Raw genomic sequence first — 26358 nt, 5'->3', positions numbered from 1 at the left:
GCAAAAGGAAGAACAAAGAAACAGTGGGGTCACTCAGAGGAGAAGATGGTGAAATGCAAACAGGGGACACAGAAAGGGCTGAACTCCTCAATGCCTTCTTTGCCTCAGTCTTCTCCGATAAAGAAAACAATGCCCGACCTGAAGAATTTGGAGCAAATGATTCAGCAGAGGAAACACAGCCCAGAATAACTAAGGAGATAGTACAAGAATACTTGGCTAGTCTAGATGTATTCAAGTCTCCAGGGCCAGATGAACTGCATCCAAGAGTATTAAAAGAACTGGCAGATGTGATTTCAGAACCACTGGCAGTCATCTTTGAGAATTCCTGGAGAACAGGCGAAGTCCCGGCAGACTGGAGGAGGGCAAATGTTGTCCCTATTTTCAAAAAGGGGAAAAGAGAGGACCCAAATAATTACCGCCCAGTCAGTCTGACATCAATACCAGGGAAGATTCTGGAGCAGATCATTAAGCAAACAGTCTGTGAGCACCTAGAAAGGAATGCTGTGATCACCAATAGTCAGCATGGATTTCTGAAAAATAAGTCATGTCAGACTAACCTGATCTCGTTTTTTGACAGAATTACAAGCCTGGTAGATGAAGGGAACGCAGTGGACGTAGCCTACCTTGATTTCAGCAAGGCATTTGACAAGGTGCCCCATGATATTCTTGTAAAGAAGCTGGTAAAATGCGGTCTTGACTATGCTACCACTCAGTGGATTTGTAACTGGCTGACTGACCGAACCCAAAGGGTGCTCATCAATGGTTCCTCTTCATCCTGGAGAAGAGTGACTAGTGGGGTGCCACAGGGTTCTGTCTTGGGCCCGGTCTTATTCAACATCTTTATCAACGACTTGGATGATGGACTCAAGGGCATCCTGATCAAATTTGCAGATGACACCAAACTGGGAGGGGTGGCTAACACCCCAGAGGACAGGAACACACTTCAAAATGACCTTGACAGATTAGAGAACTGGGCCAAAACAAACAAGATGAACTTTAACAGGGAGAAATGTAAAGTATTGCACTTGGGCAAAAAAAATGAGAGGCACAAATACAAGATGGGGGACACCTGGCTTGAGAGCACTACATGTGAAAAGGATCTAGGAGTCTTGGTTGACCACAAACTTGACATGAGCCAACAGTGTGACGCGGCAGCTAAAAAAGCCAATGCAATTCTGGGCTGCATCAATAGGAGTATAGCATCTAGATCAAGGGAAGTAATAGTACCACTGTATTCTGCTCTGGTCAGACCTCACCTGGAGTACTGTGTCCAGTTCTGGGCACCACAGTTCAAGAAGGACATTGACAAACTGGAACGTGTCCAGAGGAGGGCAACCAAAATGGTCAAAGGCCTGGAAACGATGCCTTATGAGGAACGGCTAAGGGAGCTGGGCATGTTTAGCCTGGAGAAGAGGAGGTTAAGGGGTGATATGATAGCCATGTTCAAATATATAAAAGGATGTCACATAGAGGAGGGAGAAAGGTTGTTTTCTGCTGCTCCAGAGAAGCGGACACGGAGCAATGGATCCAAACTACAAGAAAGAAGATTCCACCTAAACATTAGGAAGAACTTCCTGACAGTAAGAGCTGTTCGACAGTGGAATTTGCTGCCAAGGAGTGTGGTGGAGTCTCCTTCTTTGGAGGTCTTTAAGCAGAGGCTTGACAACCATATGTCAGGAGTGCTCTGATGGTGTTTCCTGCTTGGCAGGGGGTTGGACTCGATGGCCCTTGTGGTCTCTTCCAACTCTGATTCTATGATTCTATGATTCTATGATCTCCTACATCCTACATAGGTGTGACTTTGCCCCAAAGGAAAAATGAGTCACATCAGAAAGGGCCATACTCTGAAACTAGCAGACTTCCAGGACACCCCAACACTGACCTCAAGGTGGCTATTCATGAACCAAAGGAGGGGAACTTCATCATGTACTTGCTGAATGAACACTTATCAGGAAATTCAAATGTATTTCATCTGGTCTGTATTAAGATCATGTGGTTTGAACCCTCTACAGATGTTCATTAGCCAATAAATAGCAGGATGTTGTCCTCAGCGCTTCTTTGTGACTTGTTATTGTAAATATTTTCCAGTAATTTCAGCTCTTTTGAGAATACATTGCTTTTGTTTTCTTCTTATATGACAATTTATAACTTAAGAACAAAGTGTCTGCGATAGAGAACAATGGACAGACTCAGACCACATGGCCATCATAGAAACTTTTATAAAATTTGCATATGATGATTTATATGGATAGATTCCTCTGGGAAATTTAAGATGGTGTGTGAGTACTTCAATTTGCAAGGCCACCAGTCACTCTATAAGCCAAGAAGAGGATTAGGCAGGGCACCCAGGGTCAAATATGAAAGACCCAGGACTCATACCCTTTGGGCTATCCTCTAACATGAAGACATTTGCTACACAACCTAGCGATACACTGAAACAACCACAAATGCAATTTGGTTTAAATGGAATTTGTTTGCATTTATTGTATTCATATCTTTTGGGAAAGTACCTTTTTAGTGATTACCTTCCTTACCGCAACCTTGATCTCTTTGTTTCTCAAAGTAAAGATAATGGGACTGAGAAATGGAGTAATTATGGTGTAGGGTATGGAAATCAGCGTGTCATCCTCTAATGTGTCAGCTGAGCTCGATTTGAAATAAATGATGGAGGCAAATGTATAGTGCACACTTACCACAATGAGGTGGGCGGCACAGGTGGAGAAAGCTTTCTGGCGGCCCTCCGTGGAGGGGATGCGCAGGATGGTGGAGAGAATTAAGATGTAGGTCAACATGATGAACAGAAGGCTGCCAGCCAAACCCAGCATGCCAATAGTAGAGATAGACACTTCAGTTGTATTGTCGGCAGTGCAGGCTAACCTAACCACTGCCCTCATGTGACAAAAGAAGTGCCGGATGGCATTGGGGCCACAAAAGGGCAACCTAAGGATCTGAGCAGCCTCACTTAGAGATATGAGGAATCCCGCAATCCAGGAAATGACTATGAACCAAAGAATTACCCGCATATTCATAAGGACAGGATAGCGCAAGGGGTGGCATATTGCTAGGTACCGATCATAGCCCATACATGTAAGAATGAGACAGTTTGTTGCACCCAGTCCAAGGAAAAGAAACATTTGTGCACCACACCCTGCAAAAGAGATTGTTCTGACTTTTGCTAGCAAATCAACCAGCATTTTGGGGATAATGACTAAACTGTAACAGGTTTCAGAGCAAGACAAAGCAAAGAGGAAGATGTACATGGGAACATGGAGGCTCCGATCAGAATAAACAACGGACATTATCAGCAGATTTCCTATCAGGGTTAGGATGTACAGGAGCAGGAACAGGATGAAAAATGCAATCTGTAGCTCTGGAGGCACAGAGAACCCAAGCAGGATAAATTCTGTCACTTGTGTGTGATTCTTCTTCATTGTGTTGTACCAGCACCTTAGAAAGAAGAAGATCAAAGTTACCAAACACAAGGCTCAGTCTTATGGACAATGAGCAGCATGGATCTTTCACATTGTTACTAGTTATTAAAAGATCACTATGAGCGTACGAGGATGCGGGTGGCGCTGTGGGTTAAACCACAGAGCCTAGGACTTGCCGATCAGAAGGTCAGCGGTTCGAATCCCTGCGATGGGGTGAGCTCCCGTTGTACAGTCCCTGCTCCTGCCAACCTAGCAGTTCGAAAGCACGTCAAAGTGCAAGTAGATAAATAGGTACCGCTCCGGCGGGAAGGTAAACGGTGTTTCTGTGCGCTGCTCTGGTTCACCAGAAATGGCTTAGTCATGCTAGCCACATGACCCGGAAGCTGTACACCGGCTCACTCGGCCAATAAAGCGAGATGAGCGCCGCAACCCCAGAGTCGGTCACGACTGGACCTAATAGTCAGGGGTCCCTTTGCCTTTACCTTTGAGTGCACCTAGATTGCGTCAGAATCCCTTCTTAACCATCTGATATATTATAGTTTAATAATTACAAAATTTAATAAACCAATTATAACCTCTTTGCCTTTTTTACCAGCAAAATATGTACCACAGGGCACAACCTCAAAAGTTCTGACTTCATCCATTTTACAATTGGTTCATCTGTCTTATGATTGTCTACACCTGTCAACTGCCCTGAGACCTCCAGATATAGGGCGGTATATAAATTCAATTAATAATAATAATAATAATAATAATAAAACAATAACCGACTGGCTCAAAGAAAAGGATTCAAAGACAGATCTACCTAGCATCTTGTCTGACTCCAAGGATTTAAATGATGCTTCTTTCTGCAAGCTTAATTTCTTTGCCAGGATCAAAGCATTTTTAGTTTTCTCTGTCTATTTGCACAAAACTGGCTCTCCATAAAAATACATGGAAAAACTAGTTGCAATTGCACTTTAGATTTTATTCTGAAGCAATTAGTTTAGTGGCTAAGTGTTCAAATGCATGTTTGCTTCATGGAGCGCCTATCATTTACGGGTCCACACTTTTACTATATAAAGGATGGTATTTAACTAAGTTCTATTCAGAGCACCTAACTTAGGTTGTTTCTTAATTTCAGTGGATAATACTTACTTGAATATCACACAAAGTGGGCAGAAGCTTACTTAGTTGAATACCACCCAACCTGGACAGAGGGTTGGTGAGATCTAACTGCAGTAGGTTTGTTGAGGAGAGTGACACTGCCCCTTTCCTCTCCTGCACCATACCTCTATTAAGTTCATCGCCTGAGGCATTCTTCTCCATTCCCAGATCACTTCCACTAACTGCAGTGGTTGAAATTTATATACTTTCCAACTGCACACCACTGTGTGGATCAACAAGAAGGCCAAAAATGATATATATTTTTAAGGACATTGCCATATACCTGAGCTGGTTAACAGCTAGTTTCCCAGGTAATTCAGCACCATTAGAAGTCATGCAATAATGCTTTGGTCCTTCAGAATGTGAGAGAAGATCAGTAGTGATGGAAACAAGTGAAAAGTTCAAGAATGCTTGGTTACCATCTCTGTTGTTCTCATTGAGGAACCCTAAAGAATGTTGGAGTTCCCTGAAACATTGTTTGAAATGAGTTCTCAAACAAAGCACACTTTCTGATTGTCAGAATGATCCCAATAACAGGAGGCTTACCTTCCGTTTCTGATCTGGAGCTGCAAAAAGAAAAAGAGAAGGAGGAAACTACAACTGGCCTCAGGGAAAAAAAGAGAGTAAACTCAAGTAAGGACCAAAACGTCTTGCCACAATTTCCACTGAAATCTGTAGTCCTGTTGCAAAGGAATGGGTGGAGAGCATGTCATCCCCTAACTATGCAATAAGTTTAACATTCCATTCCAAAAAGTAAAAGAGAAAGGTAGCTTAACCCTGTTCGCAGGTTGTGGGGATTCAGTGTCAAGATCCCAGAGACATTCGTGGAGCGAGGCCTGTGGGGAAATTACACTAATTTGGCTCAGGAGATGTTTAATAAAGGAAAGCATATCAGATATTTCATCATTTGTTATTTACTCCAGAAAAACAAAATTAAGTTCAAGTTTCAGAAACTCAACAGGCCAATGTTTTTTAGTTTAAAAAAATACTAATTAATCATATTTCTAATTAGTCATATTTCTTCATCTACACGCACAGCTATTTCTTACATGCATAGCTGAGATATGAAAAAGCACTCTATGTTTTTGGATCCTGTCTGTCCATTGAGCCATGCTTGGTTCACTTCTTGAATCCTTCTTAAGGACTAACCTTTCAAGAATAAAAATGGTTCAGAACTGCTGCTGACTCAAGCCCACTTTGCGAAATGCACCAAAAGAGTCTTGGGCTGTTTTTGCTGCAAGAGACTAATATGGCTACACTCTTTAAATATCTATAAATTTTAGTTGAGATTCTTTTGTAGACCACATAAACGGTTGTCTGAGGTGTTGTTGTTGTTTTTACAGAATCATAGAATTGTACAGTTGGAAGAGACCTTGAGGGTCATCCAAATTCCTGCAGTGCAAAAGTCTCGACTAGAACATCTATGACAGATGGCCATCCAACCTCTGCTTAAAAACCTCCAAGGAATATTTTCATTCCACTTCCAAAGGAGTCCATTCCATTGTTGAACAGCTCCTATGTTCAGAACATCCTTCTTGGTATTTAGTCAGAATCTCCTTTCTTGTAACTGGAATCCCTTGGGTTGGGTCCTACCCTCCGGAGCAGGAGAAAACAAGAAGAAGAAGAAGAAGAAGAAGAAGAAGAGGAGGAGGAGGAGTTTGGATTTGATATCCCGCCTTTCACTCCCTTTAAGGAGTCTCAAAGCGGCTAACATTCTCCTTTCCCTTCCTCCCCCACAACAAACACTCTGTGAGGTGAGTGGGGCTGAGAGACTTCAAAGAAGTGTGCCTGGCCCAAGGTCACCCAGCAGCTGCATGTGGAGGAGCGGAGACGCGAACCCGGTTCCCCAGATTACGAGACTACCGCTCTTAACCACTACACCACACTGGCTCACTTCAAGCTTGCTTCATCTTCTATATGACAGCTCTTTAGATACTTTTGTTTTTAAACTAAAAATAATAATGATTTTTATTTAATTTTAACAATTCAGCCCCTTAACAATGTAGAACATTTATATACCCTTAATCTGGAAAATAAAAAAAGAAACTTTTCTGATTGAGAAAGCATAATATTATACCTATTAAGCACCAAATGTTGACAAAAAGAAAAGAAAAAACATAGAAAATCTATAAATAGAAAATAAGACAATATTTATTGATGATAAGAGGTCAGGTTTATTTGAGTGGCAGTCATTTAGTAAAAAATTCAAGTGAGTCTGGGGCAGGGATGATTATTAATGAACTAAGTGTTTCTTTTATTAGACAATGGAGAAAAGGATGTGCTTGTGTGAATGTGAATGTGGGGGGAAAGGGGGTAGAAATGGAATCCCAAGGCCTTTTCCTTTTGTAGGATCACTCTAGCCATATAGAGCTATACACTGCTTTTTGAGGGATTATTATCTAGAAGACTTGCAAACGTAATAAAACTAAGCCAAACCATCGTGAAGCTATCCTTTTGTTTCCGTTCCCTCAACAACTGTAATTTATTGCTTAGTTTTTTCAGTAGGGTGACGTCCCATTTTTGAGGTGGCAAGGGCCCCATCAATGTTGATGGGCATAGCCATTCAAATGGTGTGTGTGTTGTGAATGATTATGTGGGGCGGGGCTTACCTGAGCCCCCCAATATTTTGTTCATGTTGGCACCCCTGATGTAGTGATTAACAAGTTATTGATTGATGTTATAAAGCATTGACTTCTGCTGAGTCATATTACTACCCTTGTCTAGCCCTCAATAATGTATCTTTCACTGTTCAGGAAAAAACCTCCCTCTACTAGCAAAAGATCAGAGTTCAGTATACTATAGTAGAAAGTTACATTGATGGCAGCTAGCCCAAGGAATCAGGATAAATCATGTTGTTGCATTCTTCTCTTTTGAGGCACTTTTTAAAATCAGTGTTTGTGACCTTTCCAAGCCCTTTCCCACACGCTCCATGCGTTTGATGGTCCTGTGAATTAGGAGGCCAGCACAATAGTAAACCCGATGTCAGCAACCTTTTGGGGCAAATAGAAATGCTACACACAAAATGGCTCCCATGTGGAGTGGCATCACACAAAATGGCCGTCACATCCAAAAGAGCAGGAGCTCACTATTTACTCTGCATCCAGTGTGCTCCTGCTACTGGTTTGGGAAGCAGTGAGCACATGATGGTAGAAAAAATTCATATCTATCCTGTTGTTTCTTATGAAGCACCATGTGTCAATGTATCCACACACCCCCATCCAAACCATCTTCAGCTTCAATTGTGAAAAAGAACAACCTAGCTATGTTTTAAGTTGTCAATGTGAGGCCTGAAAGGACAAGAAAAACAGGAAGGCAGAAGTTCACCCATCCCTCAGCATGCTAAGTGTGTGCTCTACTTCTTAGCTATGTGAACATGTGCATATGATTTACTCACATTTGTACAGAGACATGTGGGGTGCAGTCCTCAGGTCCACTGCTGGGAACACTGAGGAGCGGGTGAGGAGAAAATCCATCAATTCTCTATCTTTTTCTAGGATTTCCTCGTTTATAACATGAAAAAGAAGACCTCACAGTGGATTGGCTTAAGATACATGACAACAGAAATGGCATGGAAGTGGGTGGATGGCACAAATGCCTCTTACACGTAAGTGTTGCTTTTCAGTTGATTTATCACAGATCTCTCATGATGTTTCAAAAGCACAGCTGGCTAACCACGTTAAATGGGCAGTTTTGAGCTGAAAACAGCCATGTGCATTACTGTTTCTATCTGTGTTGGGGTAGCAGCACATCCGGCTTTTTAGTAAGTGGCCAAAAGAAAGCATTCTGTCAGAATTCACTTCACTCCCTCTGTTTCTCACTTTCCCCCTCCAACCCCCGGGACCATGTCACACGATGCCTTGTTATGGAATTCAGTAGCTCATCACAAGACTTCAGAAAGAGAGGACACATCCTCCTTGACCCCATTACTTTGATTAAAGGCCAGAATCTGAGAGTTCCTGTGGTCTTGCAGTAAGGCCCTCTCCTAACATGGGTCCCATCTGCACTATACATTTAAGATAGCATCATGGCACTTTTAACTGGCATGGCTTCCCTCTAAAGGCTCATGAGCATTGCAGGTTGTTAAGGGTGCTGAGAGCTACACAGAGCTCCAATTCTTAGAGTGGTTTAACATTCTGTCCCTCTTCCCAGGGAACCATAACTTTGAGAGGGTAGTAAGAAGTCTCCTAACAACCCTCAGAACTGCTGCTGTCCCCCACAGAGGCGCCACCTTGCGCCAAATATTGAGGGAGCTGGGTGAAGATGCAGGTTGGGTGACATTGCAGGAGGAGCAAGGGGATGGAGCTGAATGCAATGGCTGGCAGCTTCTCCTCTCTTTCCCTCAGCATCCTTCCAGGGCAGCAGCAGCAGGAGCTAGTCACTCAAGCTGGTCTCCCAGCCACATGCTACAACATTGTTGGGGTGGGGAGGTGGGCTTGGACTCCAACCTCGGTAATTTCACTGGTCATAGTAGTGGCAGCAAAGTTTGCAAGGGAGTGCTTGTGTTGTGTCCAGAGCTCAGTGAGACCAGCTGGCTTGCCTTAGTTTGCGGCAGAAATTATAAAAGAAGCTGCTGTCTAGGGTTGTGCTGTTGCACTGCATAAGGAAAAAGCCCCCTTCCTATCTCAGCAGGTATTCATGGTTGGTTGGTTGGTTGGTTGGTTGGTTATTTATTTATTTATTTATTTATTTATTGTTTGTATTGAACTGCATTAACTGTTCATTGAATGGTTTGGTTTTTTCCTTGACTATGTTCTTTAGCACTGGCTCTATGGATGGAAATATGGTCTTCTCTACTTCGCTGTTCAGCTTTGTTGTTGGGAGAGCAGCATGCAAATACTAAATCAAAAGCAGCACCTGAAAGAAAAGCATCAGAAATGGCACTGCAGGGGCAAAGGGCTTTTCTCGGTGGGTGGGGAAGGAGGTGAGCATGTGAAGAGTATTGGTGTACATCCTCAATCAGTTACAGAATGCTATGAACAAATGCTCTAGATCAGTTTATTGCTCTGGATCTGGTGTGTGTGTGTGTGTGTGTGCGCGCGCGCACGTCCACTCATGAGAATCCTTCCAGAAGGGTACTCCAAAACACACAGCCATCTATTATTGCAGCAACAACAGGCCACACAACAGAGACACAAACATGGAGCCCACAAAGCCGTGCCCTCCTCCATTCTACATAGGTGTGACTTTGCCCCAAAGGAAAAATGAATCACATCAGAAAGGGCCATACTCTGAAACCAGCAGACTTCCAGGACACCCCAACACAGACCTCAAGGTCATGAACCAGAGGAGGAAAACTTCATCATGAACTTGCTGAATGAACACTTATCAGGAAATTCAAGTGTATTTCATCTGGTCTGCATTAAGATCATGGGGTTTGAATCCTCTGCAGGTTTTCATTAGCCAATAAATAGCAGGATGCTGTCCTCAGCGCTTCTTTGTGACTTGTTATTGTAAATATTTTCCACTAATTTCAGCTCTTTTGAGAATACATTTGTCAGGGGCTCAGGAGCAGAAGCACAGGGGAGAGAGGAAATGGAGAGCGAAGGAGAGGAATCCGAGGGGAGCGTAGGGGAGTATGACAGTGACCCGAGAGATTCCATGAGCTTCTCCAGCGAATCAGAAGATTCCCAGAAGGGGGCGCCGATGGTGAGGGCAAGGGGGGTCCCAGGGGGGACACACCAGAAGCAAGGGGCCAGCGGGGAGTCCCAAGGCAGCAGCGGGGGATCAGGACCAGCTCCCCCACCAGAGCGCAGTGGAGGGGAAGAGTCACATGTGTCAGGACCAGCCTCTCCTCCAGCGGGGAGAGAAGATGAGTCAGGGCTGACCACGCCCCCATCGGAAAGTGGGGAAACGGAGGGGAGGTCAGGTCCAGCTAGCCTCCCCGAAGGAGGGAGCAGTGACAGCAGTGTAACGGTCAGAAGGAAAGTGGGAGGCTGGGTGCGCGCGCCAAGTTCAAATGTGCAGGCGCGCGGGACAGCAGAAAACCCGGATTGGGAGCCAGGTCCTAAAGCCCGACGGAGGGAGGGGGAAGAGTCAGGGGACTCAGCGTCAGAAGAGTCTAGGAAGGGCGAGACCCCGACGGGCAGGCGGACCCAGAGGAGGAAAGAACAAAGGAAGAGGTGGAGCAAGGCTAGAGTCTTAAACTGGTGTCAGGGGGGAGGAGATTCAGACGGAGCTTCGGCGGTCTAAAGTTTGAGACGTAGTGCTGCACGCTGCAGCTGTGGAAGTGAAACTGAACTTCAATAAATAATTTTATACTAAACAACGAAGCAGCGTTGGTCCTCTGTGAGCTGGGACCTCGGGCAGCTCTGACAACATTGCTTTTGTTTTCTTCTTATATGACAATTTATAACTTAAGAACAAAGAGTCTGCGATAGAGAACAATGGACAAACTCAGACCACATGGCCATCATAGAAACTTTTATAAAATTTGCATATGATGATTTATATGGATAGATTCCTCTGGGAAATTTAAGATGGTGTGTGAGTGTGAGTACTTCAATTTGCAAGGCCACCAGTCACTCTATAAGCCAAGAAGAGGATTAGGCAGGGCACCCAGGGTCAAATATGAAAGACCCAGGACTCATACCCTTTGGGCTATCCTCTAACATGAAGACATTTGCTACACAACCTAGCGATACACTGAAACAACCACAAATACAATTTGGTTTAAATGGAATTTGTTTGCATTTATTGTATTCATATCTTTTGGGAAAGTACCTTTTTAGTGATTACCTTCCTTACTGCAACCTTGATTTCCTTGTTTCTCAAAGTAAAGATAATGGGACTGAGAAACGGAGTAATTATGGTGTAAGGTATAGACAATAGCGTGTCATCCTCTAATGTGTCAGCTGAGCTCGATTTGAAATAAATGATGGAGGCAAATGTATAGTGCACACTTACCACAATGATGTGAGCGGCACAGGTGGAGAAAGCTTTCTGACGGCTCTCCGTGGAGGGGATGCGCAGGATGGTGGAGAGAATTAAGATGTAAGTCAACATGATGAACAGAAGGCTGCTGGCCAGAACCAGCATGGTGATAGTAGAGATTGCCACTTCAGTCGTATTGTCGACAGTGCAGGCTAACCTAACCACTGCCCTCATGTGACAAAAGAAGTGCCGGATGGCATTGGGGCCACAAAAGGGCAACCTAAGGATCTGAGCAGCCTCACTTAGAGATATGAGGAATCCCAAAATCCAGGAAATGGCTATGAGCCAGACAATTACCCGCGTGTTCATAAGAAGAGGATAGCGCAAGGGGTGGCATATTGCTAGGTACCGATCATAGCCCATACATTGAAGAATGAGACAGTTTGCTGAACCCACTCCAAGGAAAAGAAACATTTGTGCACCACACCATGCAAAAGAGATTGTTCTGACTTTTGCTAGCAAATCAACCAGCATTTTGGGGACAATGACTAAACTGTAACAGGTTTCAGAGCAAGACAAAGCAAAGATGAAGATGTACATGGGAACATGGAGGCTCCGATCAGAATAAACAACGGACATTATCAGCAGATTTCCTATCAGGGTTAGGATGTACAGGAGCAGGAACAGGATGAAAAATGCAATCTGTAGCTCTGGAGGCACAGAGAACCCAAGCAGGATAAATTCTGTCACTTGTGTGTGATTCTTCTTCATTGTGTTGTACCAGCACCTTAGAAAGAAAAAGATCACAGTTACCAAACACAAGGCTCAGTCTTATGGACAATGAGCAGCATGGATCTTTCACATTGTTAAATAATAATAATAATAATAATAATAATAATAATAATAATAATAAAGCAACTGACTGGCTCAAAGAAAAGGACTCAAAGACAGATCTACCTAGCATCTTGTCTGACTCCAAGGATTTAAATGATGCTTCTTTCTGCAGGCTTAATTTCTTTGCCAGGATCAAAGCATTTTTAGTTTTCTCTTCCTATTTGCACAAAACTGGCTCTCCGTGAAAAATACATGGAAAAACTAGCTGCAATTGCGCTTTGGATTTTATTCTGAAGCAATTAGTTTAGTGGCTAAGTGGTCAACTGCATTTTTGATTCAAGGAGCGCCTATCATTTACGGGTCCACACTTTTACTATATAAAGGATGGTATTTACTAACTAAGTTTTATTCAGAGCACCTAACTTAGGTTATGTTTATTAATTTCAGTGGCTCTACTCTGAGTAATACTTACTTGAATATCACTCAAAGTGGGCAGAAGTGAGCGGTGGTGAGATCTTACTGCAGTAGTCTAAGGTTTGTTGAGGAGAGTGACACTGCCCCTTTCCTCTCCTGCACCATACCTCTATTAAGTTCATCGCCTGAGGCATTCTTCTCCATTCCCAGATCACTCCCACTAACTGCAGTGGTTGAAATTTATATACTTTCCAACTGCACAGCGCTGTGTGGATCAAGAAGGCAAAAAATGATATATATTTTTAAGGACATTGCCATATACCTGAGCTGGTTAACAGCTAGTTTCCCAGGTAATTCAGCACCATTAGAGGTCATGCAATAATGCTTTGGCACTCCAGAATGTGAGAGAAGATCAGTAGTGATGGAAACAAGTGAAAAGTTCAAGGATGCTTGGTTGCCATCTCTGTTGTTCTCATTGAAGAACCCTAAAGAATGTTGGAGTTCCCTGAAACATTGTTTGAAAACTAAGCCAATGGCTTAAATGAGTTCTCAAACAAAGCACACTTTCTGATTGTCAGAATGATCCCAATAACAGGAGGCTTACCTTCTGTTTCTGATCTGGAGCTGCAAAAAGAAAAAGAGAAGGAGGAAACTACAACTGGCCAAACAAAAACAAAAAAGAGAGTAAACTCAAGTAAGGACCAAAACGTCTTGCCACAATTTCCACCGAAATCTGTGGTCCTGTTGCAAAGGAATGGGTGGAGAGCATGTCATCCCCTAACCATGCAAAATGTTTAACATGCCATTCCAAAAAGAGAGAGAGAAAGAAAGAGAGGGAGTTTAACCTTGTTCATAGGTTGTGGGGATTCAGCGTCAAGATCCCAGAGACACTCAGGGAGCGAGGCCTGTAGGGAAATTACACTAATTTGGCTCAGGAGCTGTTTACGAAAGGAAAGCTTATCAGATATTTCATCATTTGTTATTTACTCCAGAAAAACAAAATTAAATTCAAGTTTCAGAAACTCAAAGGGCCAATGTTTTTGAGTTTCAAAAACCACACAATTCTGATCAATGTATGTGGCCTTTCCAAGCCCTTTCCTGCACACCCCATGCTTTTGATGGTCCTGTGAATTAGGAGGCCAACACAATGATAAACCAGATGTCAGCGACTTTTGGGGGCAAATGGAAATGCAGTGGGTGCTACACACAAAATGGCTCCCGTGCGGAGTGGCATCACACAAATTGGCTGCCCCATCCAGAAGAGCAGAAAGAGACAGGGCTGCAAAATGGTGCTGGCATACATCAACCACCTTACCGGTGGGGGAGAAAGACACCTTCATCAGCCACTGCTGCACTCGCTCCCATAGAAAGCCCGTGAACCTCTTTTCTTTTCACAATAGTTAGGACGGTAAGTGCCCATCATGGCCTCCAATGAAACATGGAAACATTTAAGAGGGCATGCACATCGTATGAGAGGCTGAAAACAGTAACCGAGCAAGAAGACCAAATAGTCTCTAAGGCATTGTAGATTTGAGTGGATATTTAATGAAACCTTTTGTGAGTGCCATAGGATGTACTGGTGGCCACTTTCAGGCCTAGGATTAGGTTACTTTTGTAGGGATAATGAAGAACTATTCTAGGTTTCACACCTTCTCTAACTTCCATGAATTGCCTCATGCCTCAGGCACTCACAGGAGATTTGTCTAGCTAGTAGTTACTGAAAGTGGTGGAAGAGAATAGGAAGCACTCAAGACTTCTTACCCAGAAGCTGATCCTCAGACAGAACCTTGCATCATGCAACAGCTGCACCAAAGGGTGAGCACCAGATACCCAGGTGAGTACCACAAGCACTCAATTAGCAAACATAGTATATCCGATAATAATTACTGGATGGAATGAGCACCTTTAAATGGCAGGGGAATTATCCATTAGATAACAATGGGTCTCAAAGTGAACCATTAACAGTGGGATCAGGCATTAAACAGGGATGTGTTATCACCCCAACTCTATTATCTTAATCAACATTGTTGAAGGGAAACTCCCCACCAGAGTAGAAATCATATATTGAACAGATGGAAAGCTCTTTAATCTGAGTAGGCTGAAAGCAAAGAGTAAGGTTGCCATACCTTCTGTCATGGAGCTTCAGTATGCTGATGACAAAGTAGTGTGTGCACACTCAGAGGATGACCTCCAAACTGTATTTTTCGCTCTAGAACACGCACCCAACCATAACACGCACGTAGTTTTTAGAGGAGGAAAACAAGAAAAAAAATATTCTAAACGAAACAGTGGATGTATGATTTTTGTGGTTCATGCTGTGGCCACAGACATGTGATCTGACAGTGAGTTTGGAGTAGCCCAATGCAAAAATCCAATCTTTGTAACCATGTTTTAAGTGGGGAGGGAAGGAAAAGCACTCAAGGGACAAGGAGCATGCGTGGGGTGTGTGGAGAAGGATGCTGCTAATAATGCAGAAGAGGGGTTTAAGGGGAGAAGGAGCACGCGTGGGGTGGATGGAGAAGGATGCTGCTAATAATGCAGAAGAGGGGTATAAGGGGAGAAGGCTCCTCTCCTCTCCCACTTTGCTCCTTTAAAGCAAGCAGGCTCTGCTTTTCTCCCTCTTCCCCGCTCATCCCTGGCTAAGCGAGCTGAAAAACTTTGCTGCTATGTAGCAAGCTGAGTGGGGAGGAGAGAGGAACAGAGAGCCTGCTTGCTTTAAAGGAACCAACCGGACAGGAGCTGCTTACACTCGTGTAAGCGGCTCCTCTCCTCTCCCGCTTTGCTCCTTTAAATAAACAGGCTCTCTGTCCCTCTCTCCTCCCCACTCAGCGGCTCTTCTCCCACTTTGCTGTTTCAAAGCAAGCCACGGAGGAGGGAAGGAAGGGGAACCATGGATCCTCTGCTCACGACTGCAGCAGATCCCCCCCTCCACCCGTAGGCATTCCCTCCATAACACGCACAGACATTTCCCCTTACTTTCTAGGAGGAAAAAAGTGAGTGTTATGGTGCAAAAAATACGGTATCCTAAATATATTCACAGAATCTTATGGAATGCTTGGCCTATTGCTCTATATCCAAAAAACCAAAGTGCTGCACCAACAGGCACAAAACAACCCCTCTGCAGCACCACAGATCCAACTTAATGGTGTAATGTTGGAAAATGTCAATCGCTTTTCCTTCCTGGGCAGTTATCTTTCCACAAGGGCTGACACTGATGCTGAAATCCAGCATCACCTGAGCTCTGCGAGCGCAGCTTTCTCCCAATTGAAGTGCATAGTGTTTGCGGACCATTACATTCCCAGGGAAACCAAATTGCTTGTTTACAAAGCTGTGATACTACCAACTTTACTGTACGCTTGTGAAACATGGACCACTTATAAATATCATCTTCAAATTGTAAATGATTCCAAATGGTGTCTCCAAAACATTTTACACATTACTTGGGAAGACAGGTGAACTAATGCCAATGTACTGGAAGAAGCAAAGATCACCAGTGTCAAAGCAATGATTCTTCAACATCAACTTTGTTGGACGGGTCATGTTGTTTGGATGCCTACTCTATTCCCAACTTAAGAATGGAAAGCGAAATACCGGTGGACGATAAAAGAGGTTTAAAGACGCTCTCAAGGCAAAAAAAAAAAAAAAAGTGTATAAGCACTGATAACTGGGAAACACTGGCCTGCGAGTGCGCCAATTAGGAACAACCTTTACCAAAGGTGTCATGGACTCTGAAGAAGCACAATGTACTGGAAGAAGCAAAGATCACCAGTGTCAAAGCAATGATTCTTCAACATCAACTTTGTTGGACGGGTCATGTTGTTTGGATGCCTACTCTATTCCCAACTTAAGAATGGAAAGCGAAATACCGGTGGACGATAAAAGAGGTTTAAAGACGCTCTCAAGGCAAAAAAAAAAAAAAAAAAAGTGTATAAGCACTGATAACTGGGAAACACTGGCCTGCGAGTGCGCCAATTAGGAACAACCTTTACCAAAGGTGTCATGGACTCTGAAGAAGCACAATGTACTGGAAGAAGCAAAGATCACCAGTGTCAAAGCAATGATTCTTCAACATCAACTTTGTTGGACGGGTCATGTTGTTTGGATGCCTACTCTATTCCCAACTTAAGAATGGAAAGCGAAATACCGGTGGACGATAAAAGAGGTTTAAAGACGCTCTCAAGGCAAAAAAAAAAAAAAAAGTGTATAAGCACTGATAACTGGGAAACACTGGCCTGCGAGTGCGCCAATTAGGAACAACCTTTACCAAAGGTGTCATGGACTCTGAAGAAGCACAATCTCTGGATGAAAGGGAGAAACAAGCTAAGAGGAAGGCATGTTTGGGAAACCCTCACCATGATCAACTCCCGCCTGGAAACCTATGTCCCCACTGTGGAAGGACATGTGCATGCAGAATTGGCCTCCTAAGTCACTTATGGACTCACTGTTAAGACCATGTTCATGGAAGACATCTTATTCAGCTATGAGTGATCACCAAAGGAGAAGACGACCCATTAGAAATGTCTCCAGAAACTTAACTTCCTAGGTCATCAGCAGATGTTGATTTGGCACTCAGTTAATAGCATTATTATGCACTCAAACTTCCCTAACTGAATTAATGAACTTTTCCCTATGATTTGGGAGAGAACCATGTGGATGATTGCTCTGTCCAATGGTTACATGGTTAACAAGTCAAGGATTGGCTTTCAGAACATTAGCCCTGTTTTGAATGTAGCCACAGATCAATCACAGAAACTCCACAGCCATGATATGTAGTGGGAAAGGACTATATGCCAGGATACGGCCCCAAATGGTATCACGTGAAATTGCAGTGCAAAACTCCTGCAATTTTCTGAGTAAATGGGGTTGCAATGAATTTTTTCCAGAGACAACATGGAAATGAACACTAAACTTGCATTAAGTTCCACTAAATTTCCTAAAGTGGCTTTTATGTTGTGTCACGTAAAATGCAAAAATTAATAGGTAATGAAGTGTTGTGAACACAGAATGAAGTACCATGGCCTGACTGCAAACTAATACATAGTCATCTGCTCCAACATGTAGTTAATGGAGGACAATTCTACCAACAGTTGCAAGCCATGACAGCTACTGGTAAATGGAAACTAAATGCTGAGAGATAGTTTATCTATTATAGATGCTGGAGACGGATAAAATAGGCTTCAGTTCAAAACAGGATGCTAGACTAGATGGCCTGATACTGTCAGGCACACCCAAACGTCTGAAAAATACATACACATTAACTGTAGAAGGACAAGCCATGTATTTTAAATGACTACATTTTACTAGTGCTTTTTTTCTAAAAAAAAATGTTTAGGGGTACTCTCATTTTCCTGCTCATATTGAAATACTGCTCTTAATGAGGTCAAACTTAGATTCACAAAATGTTTAGGGGTAATTAGTATTATTAGTATTAGTATTAGTATTACTACTAGTACTACTACTACTAGTAGTAGTAATACTAATACCGGAATTGGAACTTAGGAGACATGGGAATGTAAGCACATTTGCAGGTCATAAATCAGTGTTTTAATTGTGTTACCGGAAAAATCCGAGGGCTCCCTTGGACAAAAAATAAAGACACCAACCAGAGTAAATTGGAGCAAATCAACAGCCTGTAGGCTTGGCCTTTATTGAACTGTTGCAACAGGGTGCTCCCCTCACTTGCAGGAGAGAGGAAAGACACAGAAAAATGGTGTGTAAGGCCTTATAAAAACTTTTGAAATTCCCATCCTGTAGGTCAAGCCCACCCCCAGAAACATCATGCCTACATCACAGAAAGGAGGGGTTGAAGGAGGGGTGGTGGTGGTAACCTGAGTGTCCTGTCACCTGGCTGGTTCCCTTCTCCCCCTCCCCATGAGTCATTTTCAGAAGACAAAAGGTAGTTTTAGTTTCCTGCCCCCTGAGGGGGAATCCAATCACTGTTCTTTTGTTATAGTCCATGTTGAATCCACTCATGTATGCAGTCTGTTGTGTTGTTGATGGTCTTCTGTCTGAGACATCAGGGTTGGCATAGCAACTGGGCATGGCTCCTGTGGATGTGCTGGTATGCTCAAGGGATTGTGGTGGCCTGTATCAAACCTTCCCCATTTTGTAGTCCTTCCTTCATGGAGTAAAATAAAAGTGGAACAGTGCAAATCCGATGTATGGTTGATTTTCTATGAATTTATAACAGAAGCGTAGTGTATGTAGTGTGTGAGTGTGAGTGTGTGTGAAGTTTGTAGAAACTGAATGATTGGGGGGGGGTTTCCTGCTACAGTTGCTTGCTTAAAATGTTTTTAATACAGATGTTTTACACAACAGCAGATTTGTATTGAATGAATATGGACAGGAACTGAAAGCTACAATATGTAAACATAAATTCAGAGTGAAGGGAAATGGAGCTGATTCTTCCCTCCGCTAGCTGCCTCCACAGGAGCCGACAACATTATTTAAGCTACCTGAAACTGGACAGACTCTTTTCCATTTCAAAGCTCAAGGAGGGGGGAAGCCTTTTTGAACCTTCTCCAAGGTTTTTAATATTTGCAAAATGCTTAGGTGACATCATGGCTTATTCAGAAAGCCACCCTCTGCTGAAAGCGGCGAGCATAGGATAGGAGGGAGGGAGGGAGGAGAGCAGGCAAGAAGATTTCCTAGACTGGCTTTTCTTTACCAGTGACAGATCCAACGGGGTTCTTTTGCAGGAATCTGCATTCATCACAGAAGGATGTCTGTTTTGCCTATTGTGGAATATGCTGGTACGATTTGGCTCTCGCACCCTTCCTGGGTATTCCTTTAATGATAATAAAATGTAATGAAATACCTGTGCACGGGCCCAGTTTGACCAGGCATAACCATTAAATTGGACAGCCGTGTTTAGGGGAGGTATACTTCGGAATACAGATCTTGGAGACAGATAGCAGGGAAAGCCTTGCTGGTGGCATCAAACTGGTCACTGCTGGCTCCAAAAACCAGGGCAGAGGCATGGAGAGGGAGATGCTGAGGGAAACCCATGTGCTTCGTTCCTCCCCATGACACCATGTACATTCAGCCAGGCTTATTTCCTGACTGGTTTTGACTCACAGTCTAGAGGACCAGAAAGACATTGTTCTAACCCTGCAAGTTCTTGCAACCTTTAAAAAAACACTCCTATGAATCAATTCTGCTTGTACACGCACACAAATTAGCCAAGTTTCAATGAGGTAAGAATGGGGACTGCAGGGCACAGGCAATGTGCCTGCTCTTTTCACAAATGAAGCCGAAGCGTCTTAGGCACTCGGTGTTCTTCCATTTTAATTCATACTTGGGGTCCAAAATCACACAGCATCGGGAACTGATTGGTTCTGTCTTTCCACCCCAGTTTCTGAAAATGAGAAACACAAATTTGTCTGAATTGCATGCTATCAGGGGAATCCAGTATATGGGGCAGGATCATGAACTTGGGAGCAGAGGTGGTAAGCAGATGCTGGCCTCAACTTTTTTGTGTGGGATAACTAGTCTCATATAACCAACATGCTTAAGTCTAATTAATGCATGAATGGGTTAATGCCACAGACAGAGAGAAAGCTGCCCTGTCAGGCTTAGCTAGGTCATTCTCCCTCACTTTGGTAAGGAGGGAATCAAGCCCATTGCTGTTCCCCTTCAGTTTATCTGAGAAACTCAGTGTGTAAAGAGGTCTGAGCTGATTGATCTTACAAGCCATTCTTGTGTTCCTATACCAATAATTTAGAAACTTTCACCACTGAAACAAAGCCCAGGTTTACAACCTGTGTTTTCTGACTGCTGTATGGAAAAGTACATGAATCTGACCTTTGGAGAGTTTGGGAAGATCTGCTACCATATTCTAAGAGGAGAGGTACTCAGAGGACGAAAATGGTTCAGCTTTAGCTGTCAAGTTTGGAGGGGGGAGACGTTGCTAGTGCACTATAAGCACTAGGGAGCAGATCTAACTGTAGCTAATGCACATAGTAAACAGGGGTGGACAAGGAGTCATTGCAAATCAGTGCTATGATATGGTAGAGAATTTTCAACTCAATAATGCTACTCACGTGTAGGAATGATTTTTGAAGTCTTGCCACATCCACTTTCTTTCAGCCTCTATGTAAGTCAGTCCAATCCAAGTGTTCTCGCTTATCTGCCGTTCATCTTTCAGAAAGTCCTCATAGAAAATGAAAATAACATGAATTTGCAGTTCTCTAGCCATATAATATTTGCAAAATTGCACATATTAGGCAAGTGTTCATAGAAATGAATATATTAGTGAAAGTAACAAACTCAATTATATTTTATTTATTCCTTAGATAGAATTACCTGTTCATTTTCACTGTCAATCACTATTAGATCTGCACCTAGGGCTTGGCAGAAATTTCTAGCTGTATTCTGTTGCATTTTTTCTTTGGAATAGTAGTAGCATTTTTCCTGAAACTTATACCAGTCATCTGCACACTTTGGAAAGCCTGCAATATATGGAAATGTTGATTAATGCTACCCAGCATGAATATATCTTAGATGTTTTGCTGGTCAAAGGATGTTATTGTGCCTGGAGTCATACACTACCATAATTGCCAATAAACACACATTTCAAAACCAGTCCCTTTGCCTTATCCAGATGGTGTGTGTGTGAAATATCATCACCTAAGGGCGAACCATAAAAATCTGGGTTCAGTTAACGGAGAAAGATGTGATCTGTGATTTGACTTTGGACTTTGGCTGTGTGTGCTGGGGAGATATGTGAAAAAACCATGTAATTCCAAGAGGATCTCTTTTACCAGTTCGTGTGTGTGTGTGTGTGTGTGTGAGAGAGAGAGAGAGAGAGAGAGAGAGAGAGAAACTTCTCATCTCTCTTGCTCCAGCATTCCATCCCCTCCTCTCTGTGTGTCCCTCTTGATCTCTGTCTTTGTTCTCACCCTGCCTCCTCACAGGGACTCCATTTTCCTCCCCCTAGTCTCTCAAACTGCTCCTCCTTTCCCTCGTATTCTCTCTTGTCAGTTTTCTTTCTTTTCAGCTGCTGATTTGAGCCTTGAAAAGCAATGTTATTAGTTTGTGGTTGCCAGACCTCTTTATTCACTGGATCCAGCAAATGTTAGAATTTAATCAAGTCAGGCTAACTGCCTGGGTGAGGGGCCATTCAGATAACAAAAGAAAGGTGATGGGCCATTAAGAGAATAAAGGAAAGAGGGCTCTGTGTCCAATGGCAAATGGGAGGGCTCCTCCTTCAGCTCTCAGATAGATAGAAAGGCAAAGCCTGAATCTGAGGGCAGAGTTTGCTGCGATGTGAACTAGAAGCTGGAGAAAAAGCTGCAGGCTGGAAAGGCAGAGAGTGGGCCATAGTTGATTTCTGCTTCAATCCAAGGCTGCAGCTATGGGAGAAGCAAGAACTTTTTGGGGTGTTGATACTGTGAACCCCTCCATCATAGGCTCAGGTTGCATATATGGGTAAATATATCATAAAGACACCACAGTCTCTGCTGTGCCTCATTTCCAGAAGGAAACATCTGAAACCCCTGGAATCCAGGCACTTCTCGGAGATTGGAGTGGTGTGCAACAATACATATAAGCTGAAAGAGGAATACATACAGCTGAATACATAGAGCTGAAAGAAGAAGTGGGACAGAGTATCGCTCTCTCTACTTCCTCCTTCAGCACTATGTACTTCTGGGGGTGGGGTGGGGCAGGTGGAACTACACAGAAGTAATATCCAGAAGATTTTACCTTCTTCAGATCTGAACTTACATCTAAGACATGCCATTATGAGAGTAGCTGTTGTTATGATCAAGGAGCAGAGCAACAGACCTGAGAAGATCATGAAGGGTTTCCTGCCAAAGGGTCCCCACTTGCCGTCCTCAAATGTAAACAGTGCTGCAAATAAAGAAGAATAAACCTGGAAGCTCAAGGAGGACCACAGGATTTCAGGAGCAGGACTATTGAGAATAAAGAAGGCTTCCCTCAGAGAATCATGGCCTCTTTGATTTGTTAAGGGTTCTCTTCAGAGAGCTACAATTCCCAGGATTCACAGGGAAGAGGGATTGGCTAGTCTCCCTTCCATCCAGGTTTCCCTCTTCCCCCCTGCCAAAATGCAGCAAGCGTGCCTACTGAGCATGCTCATTCTGGGTTTCAAAATATTTTTTGTCCTTCTGGAAAACCTTGAGGTTTCCCCAAAGCTTCTGATACTTCCCTCTTGTGTGTGGACGGTGCCATTTTAGCTACATGAGGCTCCTCTGAATTTTGGAAACGGAAGGAATGAGAACAGCAACAATGTTCACGTGGTCCTCCAATACATCAGAGCCCAAAGAGGGACAGGGAAGTAGATGAACAGTGTAACTGGTGTCTGAATTGGGCAACAAAGGCTTTTTAAAGTCTAATGAGGAAGGGGGATATTATTTGTGCTCCTCTTCAGACTGCAGTACAATAGAGAGACTAAAAACATTTATTTGTGCCATTTGTGGAGGTATGTTAATTCTTTTCACCTGGTTCTCTTTCCTCTCCCTTCTCTGGTAGCCTTCTCAGCTGGATGCCAGAAAACCCGATATACTCATATTCCTGCGCAGCATTCTCATATCCTTGCTGGTCCAAAACCACTGATTCTAGAGACAGAAGAGGTGGTGTTTTTTAAAAAGATTGCCTACTTGGCTCTCCGTTGTGACTTTCTAGATTTCATGGTCTTGCTACCCACTGGAAGTGGGCATGTCCAGCTTTGTCACTCATTGTGGAATTGTATATCATTCAAAGAGCCAAAACTGGGGCAAAAGAAGCTTATTAGCAAATGTAAATATTAAGAATGCTTGTGCTGATAGCAAGTAAGAGGCTAACATGTTAATGTGACCATGCTGCAACTGCTGCAGCAACTGTGACTGTTTATTGCAATCTTACTAAACAGCCTCCCAAGACTGGATAACTGTGGCAGCATGATCTAGTCCTAATGAGTATAGAGTATAGAGGAGAATTACTAGAGTATAGAGGAGTAATGAGTATAGAGGAGAATTACAGTTAGGAATGATAACCTTGTTAGATCACTCACATAGGGAATTGTGTGTTTTATATGTGATGTGGACACAACAGCAGCAGAACTAGAACAGCCTTTTGAGAATTTCCCGTTCTCCTCCCTTCCTGCTTCCTTCCACTGCCACCCTGATTTACCTGTGCTTCCAGGTTCTGACTCTGAGGAAACTTCAGCATTCTGAGAAAATTTGTCTGAAAGAATGTCATTCTGGTAATCTTCATTCCAATAGTCTTCATTCTGATAGCCGTCATCCATGATGGGTTTGATTCTTCTCCTCGAATGCCTCTCAGAGCAGCTAAGTTCAGTAACCGGATGCTTGTGCTTGCTGTCTATCACTATCAGCTTCCTTTCTATCTAACAAACCACAGATATGTCAGGCGCTTGCCCCACTCCTAATGCTCAGGAAGGGGAGTTCATGGCTGAATGTAGCAAAGCAGGATGGGATGGTCCTAGCTAATTATGGCTGAACTGTGAAAGAGACTGAAGCTGATTCGTTACAAAAGGTTCAGACAACTATGAGTGGGCTCTTAATGAAAGAGCAAGTGATCAGGCTTCATGTTATTTGAGAAAAGAAAGGGACCGCAAAACAAAGGTTCAAATTATCATAAGAAATATCTGGAGGTGTCTGAAAGAAGGTTGATCACCCAGGTATCTGCCAAAATTTTCATTTGCCCTAACACTAGCAAGACGCACACTCCATCTGTGCACAGCATTTTTCTGGAAAAGTAATTTCATCTGTATTCTTTTCCTTGCTGTTGTTATTTTTAAGTATTTGTTTTTTATCTTATTGATTTACATTGAGAAATTATCCACAGTTTCCCACAGGGCTCCATTTTGTCACCCATTTGTTCAACAATGGGCTGGGGGGGTGTGGGGTGTGGGGGTGGTCCTATAAACTGAAATCAAATCCAGACAAGACAGAGGTCCATTTTATTTATCAGATCTCTCTTCTGCTAGGTGTCAGGGTGGTTTGCAAAATTAATACATGCAGTTATAAAACAATTGCAACCACAAAACAGGAAACAGGAAAAAACAGCTTCATATATAAAACAATGAAAAACAATTGCATACATACAAGTAGTTTAAATAGTTTTAATACAGATGAAAACTTGGATAAAGCTTGTTGGAAGAGGAAGATAAATGTGTGTGCCAAGTTGTTGAGTCTAGGAAGTGAGCCTCCTTGTGTATTGGGATGGGCACTCCTCTAGAAAGGGTAAGTTTGTAATTTTGGGGTGCTCTCTGGGACAGTGGTATGCAGCAGAGCCTTCTCTGTAGTGACCTCTTGACTATTGGAATCCCTACCTTTTAGATGTGTGCATGGCACCATCTGCTTATATTTAAATGGCATACTAAGATGTGATGTTGGAAATAGAAGTTTGGGGAAGAGATTCTTCCTCTCTCCTCGCAGAGATAGGCCAATTGTTACAAAGCACATTAAAACTCAGTTAGATTCTGCATCTGCCTTCATCCACCTTTAAACCAATGGTCCCCACAAAAATATGTAGGCTAGAATAAATCACAGACACCTTGTTTTGTAAATAAAGATTTTACTTACAAAGTTTCAGTAGTTACAGTAAACAAGTCTCTGTCCATCAGAAGTAAAAATAAAGAAGAAAAATGGAGGAAAAGAATGTGGTTTCATTACAAAAGGATCATGCGGTCTTTGTGTTAACAAAGACATGCAGGCTGTGTAAATCTCCTAGCTAGGAAAATTTACTTGCATGTATATTTTGTTGAGCTGGGAGCCATGCATAGCCACCAGCTTTTTCCAAGAAAGAGAGTATATAGGTACAACTGAGGTATGTAGAGAACTGGTCTTAACTGACCAACTAACTATGGGCTTTGGGTTGTGTATGCAGAAACCTGTTCAGTTGATGGAGCACAATTAAAGCTGTTTGAAATTATCACAAAGAAAAGCTACATGCAAGAACTAAACACATTAGGGTTAAAAACTACCATGTGCATTAGGTAATACAAGACAGACATGTTGAATTGTGGTGTATTGTCAAACCAAAGAAATGACAGCTGATATTCTGACCAAGCCACTACCAAGAGACAGTTCTGAAAACCTTCAAGTCAAGATGGGACTCTGAGTGGGTCGTTAATTGTGCATGCAATTGCTACATTTGCTTGAGAGGCAGTTTGTGGGATAACCAGCCTCAAAGAAACAGCATGCCTGAGTCTAATTAGTATTTGAATTGGTTTCTAGGATTCTAACAAGACACACCTTTTAACCCAAGCTTTGGGGAATACTTGGTTGGTTGTCTCACCTTGCAGTTGTTGATTTTTAATACAATGGAAACGATGAAATACCGTTAGGAATAGAGCACGTGTTTTCACAGCAGTGACACATCTGTTTGACTGGTGTATGTCCTTACTACAAGTTGCTTTTGCTTTTCTTCTGTATTTGCTTTGTACAATTATCTTTTTTAAAAAATTGTTTCTATGGAATAAAAATAAAGCAAATCATTTCAGTGGGGTGAAAGTGGAGACCGCAGAACGCAGGTCACCTCCTTGTCCCTCTCACAGACAGATAGATGGAGCTTATCACAGGGAATGTTGTTCCACTTGCCCTTTGAGGCTTCATCTGAAGTAAGAACACAATGGGTCTTATAATTATATTTGTCGGTAAGTTGAATGTTATCTGGCGTCTCCCAGTTTCTGAAAAAG

General features: G+C 42.9%; 3 protein-coding genes and 1 long non-coding RNA gene across 4 annotated transcripts; 1 reads left to right on the top strand and 3 right to left on the bottom strand.

Annotated features, from left to right (window-relative positions):
* Window positions 1-2384: 2384 nt before the first annotated feature.
* On the bottom strand, window positions 2385-3769 carry LOC128407657 (olfactory receptor 10X1-like). The gene has a single exon (XM_053376293.1). The coding sequence runs from the start codon at window positions 3429-3431 to the stop codon at window positions 2490-2492; it is 942 nt and encodes a 313-aa protein (XP_053232268.1). The 5' UTR covers window positions 3432-3769; the 3' UTR covers window positions 2385-2489.
* Window positions 3770-6745: 2976 nt separating this feature from the next.
* LOC128407659 (uncharacterized) lies at window positions 6746-10004 on the top strand. Its single transcript, XR_008328851.1, has 3 exons — window positions 6746-7723; window positions 8072-8181; window positions 9336-10004. It is a non-coding gene; the product is annotated as an uncharacterized LOC128407659 (long non-coding RNA).
* Window positions 10005-11276: 1272 nt separating this feature from the next.
* LOC128407658 (olfactory receptor 10X1-like) lies at window positions 11277-12259 on the bottom strand. The gene has a single exon (XM_053376294.1). The coding sequence runs from the start codon at window positions 12216-12218 to the stop codon at window positions 11277-11279; it is 942 nt and encodes a 313-aa protein (XP_053232269.1). The 5' UTR covers window positions 12219-12259.
* A 6486-nt stretch (window positions 12260-18745) lies between these two features.
* On the bottom strand, window positions 18746-24529 carry LOC128407655 (C-type lectin-like). Its single transcript, XM_053376292.1, has 6 exons — window positions 23826-24529; window positions 23156-23272; window positions 22401-22547; window positions 21000-21145; window positions 20738-20847; window positions 18746-20052 (listed from the first exon to the last, which is right to left on the bottom strand). Exons 1-6 carry the CDS (start codon window positions 23941-23943, stop codon window positions 19884-19886), a joined length of 807 nt encoding a protein of 268 aa, XP_053232267.1. The 5' UTR covers window positions 23944-24529; the 3' UTR covers window positions 18746-19883.
* Window positions 24530-26358: the final 1829 nt, after the last annotated feature.

Source organism: Podarcis raffonei, chromosome 2 (assembly GCF_027172205.1).
Source record: "Podarcis raffonei isolate rPodRaf1 chromosome 2, rPodRaf1.pri, whole genome shotgun sequence".
In the NCBI taxonomy this organism is placed as follows: domain Eukaryota; kingdom Metazoa; phylum Chordata; class Lepidosauria; order Squamata; family Lacertidae; genus Podarcis; species Podarcis raffonei.
This window is presented reverse-complemented; position numbering and strand designations above follow the sequence as displayed.

Excerpts from the sequence above, each read along its gene's own strand:
- LOC128407657 (XM_053376293.1), bottom strand. The coding sequence starts at position 3,431 with ATGAAGAAGAATCACACACAAGTGACAGAATTTATCCTGCTTGGGTTC.
- LOC128407658 (XM_053376294.1), bottom strand. The coding sequence starts at position 12,218 with ATGAAGAAGAATCACACACAAGTGACAGAATTTATCCTGCTTGGGTTC.
- LOC128407655 (XM_053376292.1), bottom strand. The coding sequence starts at position 23,943 with ATGGATGACGGCTATCAGAATGAAGACTATTGGAATGAAGATTACCAG. Across the intron at positions 20,848-20,999 it reads TTGACAGTGAAAATGAACAG|GACTTTCTGAAAGATGAACG; the intron begins GTAATTCTATCT and ends ATTTTCTATGAG. Across the intron at positions 20,053-20,737 it reads TTCAAAAATCATTCCTACAC|AAACTGGGGTGGAAAGACAG; the intron begins GTGAGTAGCATT and ends TCTCATTTTCAG.